This window comes from Saccopteryx bilineata, chromosome 2 (assembly GCF_036850765.1).
Source record: "Saccopteryx bilineata isolate mSacBil1 chromosome 2, mSacBil1_pri_phased_curated, whole genome shotgun sequence".
In the NCBI taxonomy this organism is placed as follows: domain Eukaryota; kingdom Metazoa; phylum Chordata; class Mammalia; order Chiroptera; family Emballonuridae; genus Saccopteryx; species Saccopteryx bilineata.
Genome location: NC_089491.1, coordinates 279738817 through 279750885, shown reverse-complemented (window position 1 = coordinate 279750885; position 12069 = coordinate 279738817). Strand labels below are relative to the sequence as shown.

General features: G+C 53.8%; 1 protein-coding gene across 3 annotated transcripts in view; it reads left to right on the top strand.

The window, feature by feature from the left end:
* ILDR2 (immunoglobulin like domain containing receptor 2) overlaps positions 1 to 11764 on the top strand; it is a 56828-nt gene extending 45064 nt beyond the window's left edge. For all 3 annotated transcript variants that reach the window (XM_066261043.1, XM_066261044.1, XM_066261042.1), the window contains 4 exons: positions 991 to 1104; positions 4611 to 4827; positions 6121 to 6724; positions 8710 to 11764. In XM_066261043.1, the coding sequence (XP_066117140.1) occupies positions 991 to 1104; positions 4611 to 4827; positions 6121 to 6724; positions 8710 to 8745 (971 nt within the window). In that variant the 3' untranslated portion in view covers positions 8746 to 11764. The remainder of the gene's footprint in view (positions 1 to 990; positions 1105 to 4610; positions 4828 to 6120; positions 6725 to 8709) is intronic.
* Positions 11765 to 12069: the final 305 nt, after the last annotated feature.

Here is a 12069-nt window from a genome sequence, read left to right as displayed (position 1 = left end):
CAGACTGCAGGGTCCCGGCCCTGGAGTGGCCAGTGATTCTTGAGTGAGTTGGGAAACTCCCCTGTGCCTGGGTCTTCTCAGCCATAAAGTGCAGCTCAGAACAGTACCCTTCTGAGGTGGCCAGGAGGAACAGCAGCCGCGTAAGGTGCCGAGCGGGGTCCCCAGCTTGTTCCTATCCCCTGTGTGTGTTGTCCATCACCATTATTGTTCCGCTCCCATCCCACTGAGTCCCTTCTTTTCCCCTCTATCTCGTCTGTGACGATTAGACCGACCCTGGGGACTAGATGGAGAGTTAAATGTAGGGTTGCAGCAGTCATTGTCCCTGATAAGTGATAGGAATGTAGGAGATGGGATTATCTCCAATACTACATATATATATTTTATATATATATATTTTACATATTTTATATATATATATATATATATATATATATATATATATATATATATATATATTTTGCATCTTGTTTTGTACTAATGCATATGGAGCCTAAAATCTAACATCAGCTCATACACTCACCCCCCAGGCAACTTAGCGGCATCCAGGCCACCTTTGTCCAGGTCCTGATGGGCAGGTGTCTGTCTTAGAGTTCCAGATCCTCCCACCACGTGAAGGTGTGATCCTCCGAGGGTAGAGTGATCTGTGTCCTCAAATCTACAAAGGGGTCTTTTTTTTTTTTTAGTGTGGGTATTCAAGTCCCAACAGAGTGCTGAGCTCTTGGGAAGATGCGCTTTGAGCGAGCGGCGCTGTGAGAGGTGGGGAGGTGGGAAGCAACAGTTAACAAATGATGAAAAATGTGCCGCAGTAGAATTTCTGTCCCTGACCTGCAGGTCCTCCGTTCCCAGGGTATCTCGGGTGTATAGAGAGAGATGACCACGTCTGGGTCCTTTCACAGAGAAGCTGTTAGAAGTGGGCACCGTGTTTCCTACTTGGTAAAATCGTTGTTGTTTTTTTTTTTCCGGGTCACCTTCCTGTCCTCTCCCCAACAGTTCGCAAAGGTTACCGGATTCAGGCCGACAAAGAGCGGGACTCCATGAAGGTCCTGTACTATGTCGAGAAGGAGCTGGCGCAGTTTGACCCGGCCCGGAGGCTGAGAGGCCGCTGTGAGCATCCGTGTTTTATGTGATCTGGGCATCGTGCGGGGATTCCTGGCTGAAGGGGACTTGGCAGCGGGGTGGGGGAGGGGGGGAAGCAGTCACGGAACTTGGGCAGCTTTTGACTTGCAGGGTCAGAACCAGCAGGGGTGCTGGTGACACGTCCCAGAAGGAAGTAGCTTCGGGTAGGCAGGAGGGAGGGGCAGGTGGGCTTCTGGTGTGAAGGACAGGGCGGTGTCCCTCCGGAGTTTGAAGCAGGTCTCTCCATGGGACGGTCCGCATCACTGGGGGCTGGGAAATCAGAATGATGACTTATCATAGGGAAGCTTAGGTTTCAGTTTTTCCAACACGAGAGGCCCGAGCATGGAACCCCAGGCCAGCTGGCCATTGGCTGCGTGAGGCCTGGATGTACACAGGCAGAGGAACACATGTGCCCCACGGATTTCGTCAAAAAGAGGTCTCTGTGCCTCTGAGATGCTTGGCAGCAGAGACTGACGGGCAAGCCGGGAGTTCCTATCAAAACTTCTGAATAACTGAGTCTGCACAGACAGGGCAGGGAGGTTTCACGCTTCCATCATCAGACCCTCCTCGTCCTGGAACCAACGGTGAGGGACGTGATGGGACTGTCGGCGGGACCGTGCACCGCAGCCTCCGGGGGGCTTTGTTCAGATGAAGGACCACAGATTCCTCCCGCTTGCAGTTCTAAATCCATCCTGTCTGCGCTGTATTCATCGCGGCCTCCTCCCACGGCACGGGACTATAAAAAGCCCGGCTCCAGATTGGAATGTCAAGAATGCAGATGCCACCGCCGTTGACAAGCTGGTGGTAACCGTGTTGTCATGGATCCCCGGAAGGGGACAGAGAGACAGTCAGTGATCAGGGAGAACGGGCTTGTGGAGGTATAGCCTGTGACTCTCACAGCTCAGAGAGAAAGTGAACCTGGTTCAGGTGACCATCTCCCATCCACCTGGATTACAGTGATCTCCAGGGCCTGGCAGCTCATAAGGTCAAGGAATCTTAGTGACCATGAGGGAGCTCGGAGGTGGCCTGGGTCCACCTCAGCAGTGTAAAGATGAGGACACAAGCCAGAGGGTTAAAGGGACAGAATCAGACAAGATCCCCAGCTCCCCTGATGCCTGTCCGTCCTGGGCTCTTGACACAAGAAACGTCTGCCCTCACTGTGGGTGGCTCCATGGCTGCAGGTGGCACATTCTGCTCAGAGACCAGGGCCTTCTAGCTGGTAGGACTTCAGGGTGTTGGAGCCGGAAGAGACTGAGGTTGCTGAATACCCGCATCCCTCGTTTGACAGAGGAGGAGAGAAAGGTAGAGGGAAGTCCCCAGACCCCAGACTGGACCCCGATCTCCTGGAACCTGCTGGTTGATGTTATGACAAAGGCACAGTTCACCGGACTTGGGAGAGGTTCTATTCCCAGAGAGCAAAGGAACCCCGGGATGGATCACGGGAAGTGGGACAGTCTCGCAGATCTCATCAGAGTGGCTCTCACAGTTTCCAGTTGTGACAGGTGTTTCAGGGTCAGGTTTATGAATGCGCCAGCCAGTGTGACCCTCACTTCCTAGTCCCTTGTAATTGGGGATGGTGCTTGGATGATTTGGTCGGCAGACTGTTGCTGCCAGGGTAGCTCTGTCCCGCCTCCTGTTATGATGAGTAAATTTTATTGGAGCACTGCCATGCCAGTTCACATCTATATTATCTAGGATTCCTTGCACCTTGCAATGGCAGAGGTGAATAGTTTGTTATAGTATGGTTTGCAAATCCTAACATATTTACTTTGTGGCCCTTTACACAGCAAGGGTTTTCCTATCCTGTCCTAGAATTATAGGACCAGGTGTCTGTGAAGAGGAACAGGTTGATGTTGATGTTCAATGTGGCAGAAATTAGAGCGTCTACAGCCCGGACAGTCCATGAGATGAATGAGAAACAGAGATAGCTATATCTCTGTTTTATATCTCCTCATTATAGAGAGATATCCGAAACCTCCTTTATTCCCCCCGAGTTTAAGGAAAGCACTGAGCCAAGAATGAGAGTGTTCAGTAGTCACACTGGGTGCACTGTCATGATCTCTTCTCCCTGGTTCCTGGGAGTTTGGACTTCTCTGGGCTCACAAGGCAAGAAAGGTTTAAGATTTTAGCAACCGTGATTATCTGAGGTATTTCCCTTTAAAAGAGGCATTAGACAGTCCGTTAAGAGGAGGAAAGGTTTAAAATTAGATTATAACTCAAAACCAACTGATGACCCAACTTCATGGCATTCCTGGTCAGCCCTGTGTCCTGAAGAGATGGGAGAGGAGGCATGTTTATGCCGTGGGCGTGGTGGGGGTGGGAACCAGCAAACATTCTCTGCTCCTGCGAGGACTCTTGGGGATACAGAGGGGAAGAAGTGGAGGGAAACGCATGCCCACATCCTGGCTTGGCTCACCTCTCACTCACTAGCCAGGCCTTCCATGTTGCAAATGTTGATTTTGATAATATTTTGAAGTTCTAACGAAAGGATTGCAGAAAACAGGAGGCTTGAGTTACATTACAAATAGAGTCACTCGCTTTATTTTTTAAGAAAAATGAAATTCAATCCATTTCAAAGTTCTATAAATAAATAGGCTTCTTTTTTCCCCCTTTCTTTTCCATTGCAATGCTGGTCCTTTGCCACGGGTGCATTTGCAAAAAGCTACCTAGGCCGCCTGAGGAAAGGGGGAAGCTGTGACCTGCTGTCTTGTTCCTTCATATTTTGGGGTTTGGGGTTAGACTACAAGTAGAGGTCCACAGGCCATAGTGCAGCCAGCCCCCCTTTCTTCCCACGCCTCCAAATAGCCATCCTGGCCACCATGGCAGCACACGCCTGGAATCCCCTATGGCAAGGGGATTTGGACAGATTGTTCCAGGTTCCCAGATGAGCTTCCAGTAGGGGGTGGATGGTCAGACACAAGGTGTACACGTCCGCTTGGGCCCTGTGGACTCCTTGCTCTGTGGGCAGGGACACGGCTACAGGAGGCTGGCCTGGGTTGCCCCTGCGGCCCAGGGTGGTGCTGGCCCTGAAGGGACTCAGCCCACAGTAGGGCAGATACTGTGATCTGCGGCTTCTCTCCCCTTTTGACTCAACGCGTCTGGATCATCACAGCTCATCATGGAATCACGCAAGGAGAAGACAAACATTGGAACAAGGATGACGACGTCCTAGGAAGAGAGAGCTGCACAGAGCCCAAGGCCCGGGAAGCCTGCCTTAGGTGGAGCAATGATGATTGTTTTCTGAGTCCAAGAACAGAGCACAGAGGAAGCCGCCCACTGTGTAGGCCAGTGGGCTTGGAGCTGGAGCCTGCTCCTGCTGAGCGAAGAACACAAACACCACTAGTTCAGGTCTACACCCACCCTGGCCAGAACAGGACCGAGAGGCCCCGGGGGCTGGGAGCTCTCCAAGGCTCCTCCTGGACTCAGCTCGCACCTGAGTCCCCGTCCTGTCAAGCGCGCAGACAGCTCTGTCATGCCTGGTTTTGTCCCCGCAGATAACAACACCATCTCAGAACTCAGCTCTCTGCATGAGGAGGATGGCAACTTCCGCCAGTCTTACCACCAGATGCGAAGCAAGCAGTTCCCCATGTCTGCGGACTTGGAGAGCAACGCCAACTACTGGTCGGGTATCATGGGAGGCAGCAGTGGGGCCAGCCGGGGACCCGCGGCCGTGGAGTACAACAGAGAGGACCGGGACAGCTTCAGGCACAGGTGAAGGTGGCCATGGAGGGGCAGCTCTCTACAGGGTGGGAGGGGCAGGAGCAGGAGGCAGCGTGGACCAAGGCTGCTCCTCCCACGTCTCCCCTCTGCCTACCTGCTAGGCCAGGGGTCGGGAGAGAACCGTGAATGCCACATATTTTTAAATGTAATTCAGTGAGAGCCATACAGCGACCCATGTACATTATGCATTATCCAATACAAATTTGGTGTTGTCCCAGAGGACAGCTGTGATTGGCTCCAGCCACTCACAACGATGAATATGAACAGTAGGAAATGAATAGATTGTAATACATGAGAATGTTTTATATTTTTAACGTTATTATTTTTTATTAAAGAGCCAGATGCAGCCATCAAAAGAGCCATACCTGGCTCACAAGCCATAGGTTCCCGACCCCTATGCTAGGCTATCCCACCACATCTCTTCCTCTGGGAACGCCCCCCTCCCACATTCATTAAGCAAAGGAACCCTTGTGACACGTGTGTGTAAGCCATCGTTCCAGACCCTTTGAAGTGGGTGCAGACCCCCTAATGAACCCTGTTAACATGCCCCGGCTGTTCTCTGATACTTGATCCTCTGACCTCCGAAATGTCCTGCCTCTCATCTCTGTCCTTTTGGATGCTTGGTTGTGTGAAACACGGTTGCATTTGAATGTCCTAACCCTAAACGGTGGATACTGTGAACGTCCCCATTTTAAGTTGGGGAAACAAACTTAGGGCGAGGCTAAAGAACTCACCCAGGGTCACACAGCCCATGAACAGGGGGAGGCTGGGATGTGTGGCCACTTCGGTGTGGTCGCCTCCCATCGAACTGCACCTCCCTCACTCACGGGTCCTCCACCTTGAAGAACAGGAGACATGGCCTTTCTCTCAGGCTTGCTAATACAAGTAATGTGGTGTTTCCTCCCAGGGAGGAAAAGGCCTGTGTGTCACCAAGTGTCACAGGTGCTCCTGGGGCCACAGCTGTATGAATTGCAAGCCACACCACTAGAGGGGGCTGGAGGGTGTGGATGGTGACAGGTGGCTGCCAACCAGAAGTCATGTCATAATGCTCAGCAGGTCCCCCAGTGTTTTAGTACCATGTGGATCATAAAAGGTTGATATTCACCCTAGTGCATTGTGATGTTTAACACTAACCCATGAGACAGGCACGGCTGTCTCCCCTACACTGGGGGCGACCCTGCGCTGGAGAGGTGCGGGGCCGGGCTGGGACCAGGTCCTCGGACGCAGGCAGGTGTTTGTCCCTCGCATTCCCAGCCCACCTGACCCGTATCCCCTCTGGCACAGCCAGCAGCGCTCGAAGTCAGAGATGCTGTCGCGGAAGAGTTTCGCCACCGGTGTGCCGGCCGTGTCCATGGATGAGCTGGCGGCCTTCGCTGACTCCTACGGGGCGCGGTCCCGCCGGGCGGACTGCAGCCTCGAAGCCCGTGCCGGGGGCCACTTCGAGCGCGCGGAGACGAGGGCGCGCGGGGGTCTCTTCGGGGACGGCCTGCCCGAGGGGTACCCCCCCGAGGGTTACTCGCCGGAGCAGCGATACTTCGGGACACGGAGCCGCAGCCGCGAGCCCCCCAGCGAGGCTGAGCGTGCCTGGACCCCCGAGGACACCCCGCTGCCCCGGCTGGTGAGCCGGCCGGCTGCCTGCGAGCACCCGGGCCGCGGGGGCAGCCTGGAGACGCCCTCCCGGCGCGGCGCCCCTTGCTACGCCTGGTCGCCACCAGCCACCTACCGGGCGCGCACGCAGCAGCAGGGGGACGAGGAGGATGCGTCCGACGACGCACTGCCGCCCTACAGCGAGCATGAGCTGAGCCGGGTACCATCCCATCGGGGCCGCGACCCATCCACCCACGGCACCTCGGAGAAGAGGCGGAAGAAGGAGCCCACCAAGAAGCCGGTGAGGTCCTGGGCAGCCTGAGCAGGGTCAAGTCCAGGGCCTAGGGTGGCCAGAGGAGGGGAGTTGAGGCTGGTGGAGGGTGCTGGCGGCCCACTTGGGGGAACAGGGGTGTCAGGCCAGTTCCCCACCTCCGTCTACCTGGGACAGCTGAAGTGAGGACGCAGGGGGCCCGGAGACCTGGAAAAGGCAGGCTGGCCGGTGTGTAGCTGGAGAGAGTTGGAGGGTGAGTCACCAGCTTTAAGAAGCATTAGCATCAGGGACTCTAGGTGCCATCGCCACCGTGAGCCTTAGATGGACCCGAGAGGCCTGCGCATGCAGAACGTTCTGCGGGTATACCCTCCCCAGCCTTTATGGGTGCCCTCTGGGGCAAGGCTTAGCAACATGCAGTGAATTCCCCAGAGAGCCCCCCGCCCCCGTCCCACAGAAGGTTGGTAGCCACTGCTCTTTCTGAATGACAGCTCACAACTTCTTGCCTCTTCTGACATTTTGTTGACTGGAAACTGTGAACTGTGCCCTGTGTATGGGAAGGAAATCTTCTGGTCCCGACCCAGTTCATTGTCTCTTGTGTAAGTGGCCTTTTACATATATATCCAAGAGCAGCCCAGTCCATCCCTCAGCCCCCAAATGTGAGCTCTGGACCTCTGAAAAACATTGGTGAACAATCACAGATGTCCACTGTAGGTTGCCAGGGTGCCTCCGTGCCCTGAGGCCGCTCTCCAAGCCCCCCTTTCTCCATTGATCTGCCTCTCCCACTGTCCTGTTTTCACAATTCCAAGCTGAGTGTTTCCTCGAGGGTATGGTATAAGAGAGAACAGGAACAGGAAAAGGTCTTGACATGACCCGGAATCCCTCTGGAACGATGCGATGCCTTTTCTTTAAGGAGAAAAATGGAATGGCCAACTTGCAGGAGATGTGGGGGTTTGTGGTGCACCGTCCACAGAGCTGGTGTGGGGCTGTAAACATTTTCGTTATCCCAGAAGAGGCAGGAAGTTATTCTGTGGTCATGGTCCCAGATGTATGTCAGCTTCAGCACCAACTGAGACGTAGGGACAGTAGTTATAAGTCTAGCAAAGTGTCCAATCAAGAGTCATGGTGTGGCCCTGGCCGGTTGGCTCAGCGGTAGAGCGTCGGCCTGGCGTGTGGGGGACCCGGGTTCGATCCCCGGCCAGGGCACACAGGAGAAGCGCCCATTTGCTTCTCCACCCCCGCCCCCCCTCCTTCCTCTCTGTCTCTCTCTTCCCCTCCCGCAGCCAAGGCTCCATTGGAGCAAAGATGGCCCGGGCGCTGGAGATGGCTCCTTGGCCTCTGCCCCAGGCGCTAGAGTGGCTCTGGTCGCGGCAGAACGACGCCCTGGAGGGGCAGAGCATCGCCCCCTGGTGGGCGTGCTGGGTGGATCCTGGTTGGGCACATGTGGGAGTCTGTCTGTCTCTCCCCATTTCCAGCTTCAGAAAAATATATATTAAAAAAAAAAAAAAAAAAAGTCATGGTGTGCCAGGCTCTGAGCAGGTGGGGGACTGCATGACTGCATGCACAGAACCATCCATTCTGCTGGGTTGGGTTTTTTTTTTTTGTTTTTTTTTTGAGACAAGGACAGAAAGAGGGACAGACGGGCAGGAAGGGAAAGAGATGAGAAGCATCAGTTCTTCATTGTGGCTCCTTAGTCTCCTTAGCTATTCATTGATTGCTTTCTCATATGTGCCTTGACTGGGGGGCTACAGCAGAGCAAGTGATCCCTTGCTCAAACCAGCGACCTTGGGCTCAAGCCAGCAACCATGGGGTCATGTCTATGATCCCACGCCCATGCCAATGACCCTGCACTCGAGCTGGTGAGCCCACACTCAAGCCGGCGACCTCAGAGTTTCAAACCGGGGTCCTCCGCATCCCAGTCTGATGCTGTGTTCACTGCACCACCGCCTGGTCAGGCTGGGTGGTTTTTTTTTAACCAGGGCATGGTTTAACGTTGGGTTCTTTCCACTCTCCCCTAGAGTGACTTTCCAACCAGGATGTCCCTGGTGGTCTGATGTTGGCTGAAGACCTTTCTCCAGATGATTAGAAATCAGACGTGGATGACGGGGACGAGACACAAAATCCAAGAGCCAGCAGGCCCGGGACCTTCTCCGGCACCACCTTGGAAGGTTTGCTGATCTTAGCTCCGGCAAGGGATAGGGGGCAGCCTGAGGGAGGCTGATGCCAAGCCTCCGTGCCCATCTAACTCGTGTGGAGAAACTCACCGTGGAAATGACGACATGTGAGAACATTCACACACGTGGAGTTTCTCACCCATGGAGTCCTGCCCAGCCTCCTCAGCTGAACCAGGATGCTTTTCCAAGTCCAACGGGGAGTTAGTTCTGGACAGCTCATTGGGAAAAAACGCCTCCGCCTACAGCATTCGTTTCTATAACTCCTGTTCTGTGCCGAAGAGTCAGAAGAATCTGTTACCACAAGGAGAAGGCCCCTCACTGGCCATGGAAGATAGCGTCAGGCTCAATACACCTTGTGTTCCCATCGCCTCCTCGTCGCTGGTCAATGACTGTTGTCACACTAAATTTGGAAAGCCTTCAGTGAGCTTCGGTGACAAGTGACCTGCTGGACAGTCACAGAAATTACTTCAATTTGCTGTGCCAAAGGACAGTTCTTGTGTGGCTGGCACAAAGTGGAAGAGAGCACACCTGTTTGGAAAGCCATCTCGACGTGGCATTGCTGCTTATCCATTCTGAGAACGTCAGCTGCTTTTTCTCTCTTCCTGCTGCACACGCCGGAGTCTTGGAGGAAGGGCTGTCCCTGTCCCCCGCTCTCCTGGCCTTCCCACTGGCTGGAGCCACACACAGAGCCCTGCCTCCCTCCACACTCTGATTCGGTTGTCATCAGGTGCCCTTTGATAAATGCTTCGAGGACACACAGGAAAGAGAAGAGGGAGAACAAGAAGAGAAAGCAGTAAGAAACTTAAAGAGAAAAGAAGATATGTTCTCATTATATTTGGAAAGTGGGCCATTCCTCCCCACACACACACAAACTCCACATGACCGTCCCTGGTTTTGTATTGCGTTGACCACACACAGTTTCTGCCATCAAAGTTCTCCTATTCCAGGACACCAGAGCTGTGACTGTGCATCTGTGGCCTCGCTGGGCGGCCGCTCCGGATGCCGCTTTCCGGGAAGGAGAACTTCCTGTTTCCATCATTGTCCACACAACAGGTTTTACCTCCTGAAGCTGGATCTCTCTGGATTTTGTAATTTGTGTAAACTGCAAAAAAAGTTTTTTAAAAAATGGTCGCTCTTTCCTTCTCATTCAGAGATGCAGTCTGTTTCTCCACCCCGACTCTGGGATGGCCAAGGAACAAATGTGACACGAGCAGAGGCTTAGAAGATCCTCGTGTGCGGGGCTTGTCCTCTCTTGCTGCCGTGGAACCCGGCTGCTGCCACCCCACAAACGAGCCCGGGCCGTCCTGTGGCCTGATGAGAGGAAAGGGCGCCATTCCCCTCTGCTACCTTCTCCGACCGCCTGTCCACTCTCAGCTGACTGCAGACACACACGGCTGAGCCCAACCAAGACCACCAGATGACCTGCCCCGCTGCTGAGCTCAGCCCGCTCTACTGGTTCCTGCTCAAGGCACAAGGGGTTGGTGCACAATCTGTAAAGGTTCGTTCCCCTTCAAGGAGAAACCTCTTCTGCTTGTCTCCCTGTTCAGCTCTGAGTCCGACTCCACCCAACCTTAAGCATCTCATAGTCTCTGGTTTCTTTGACAGACTTTGGTCAAAGCTTTCCACCCCACACTATTATGGTGGGACTCGCCGCTGGGTCCAGTGACTGGAGGATGCCCGGCCCCGCTGACCCCTCCTCCTGAACTGGCCCACTCTCTATCTGCAGCTCCATGGACAACCTCTAGAAACGGCTTCTTACCAGTGTCTCCCTGGTCTTCTCCAGGGCCACTGGCCTGGAGCTGGGCCTTATTCTTGGAGCGCCTTTCCACCAGTACCTGTTCACATCACGGCATTTCCAAACTGGTCGAACGTGTGCAGTGAACCCCAGAAGGGGTTGGGCAAGGGTCGGCTGGGTGAGTTGACGCCATCCCTTGGAGGACTGACTACCAAAGGACCCCACAGTGGCTTCGGCCCGCCCAAGCAGAACCAGGAGGAGGACAGTTAGGACCAGTGTTGGCACTTGGCACAGGCTGGATGACACAAGCCATACCCTGGTGCTGAGTCTCAGACTGGCTGGTGTCCCTGGTCTCCGAAGGCCTTGGTCTGGCCGGTCTGTCTGGGCTCTGGTTCAGATGGAAAACGATGGTTAAAACATCATTTCTTAGCCTCCAGTTTTAGAGTTTGGCTTGCTTGCTCGGGCCATTTTGCAGAACACTGGGTAGCAGCGGTAGCTGGCATGTCTTCACCCTGACCCCCTGTCGGGCTTCCTTGCCACCAAAGAGCCCCACACCCCAACTGCAGATACCAAAAACACTGCTGCTCTTAGCCAGGGGCACGGGAGATCTGGGTGACACCTCCAGGAAGCCATAAAGAAGAATGATTAAAATGGGAAACCCGCAACTCCCAGGACAACAAAATGACTGGCAATAAAAAATACAAAGTCGGTAACAGGCTCATGAAAGAACAGAGATGGGGGTGGGGGAGAATGAATGGGACCAGGTGGTCCTTCACAGAGTGACACAGATCACTCAGACTTCACCTTTAGTCAGGAGAGAAAGCAGTCGTTTCTGGGTACGTGGACAGGGCAGAGACTAATGGGACAAGGGAAGGCAGGGCTGGCCATCAGCACCCCAGATTTCTGGATATATCCCTTGTCCCTTCTCTTCAGAGCAGTGTGTCCTCATAGGCTGGGTGTACCGTGTTAGCTTCCTTCCTAGGTTTCACTGGGGCACAAAATAAGTCTGGTGGAAGACAGTGGTCTCTGTCCATGGGACCCCGCCATTGAATTGGGGAAATAAGACATGCCCAAGAAAGAATGGAGAGATGTTTATGCATATAATGTGAAATATTGCTATAGGTAACAGACAACAAACCCAGAGAATTAAAGTGGTTTTTCTTATTGTTTTTTTTTTTTTTTTTATTTCAATGGGTATATTTTGATATTTTAGTGTTGTTTGTCCTTCCATCTTATTTAAAGAGAAGCTCTGTGATCTGAAAAGCCAACCTGAAAAAAGAAAGAGGTGAGTCAGGACAGGGAGTGGAGAGGCGGAGGGCCCGGCGGGATGAGGCGTGAGCTGCTGTTTGCCTGTGACTCACAGTGAGTCAGGGACGTGTGGAAGGAGGGGGCGTGAGTGCAGGTGGCAGGACGTGTCCCCCACTAGATGAGCTGCTTCTCTGGGCCAAGTATAGGCTCATTAGGGAGTT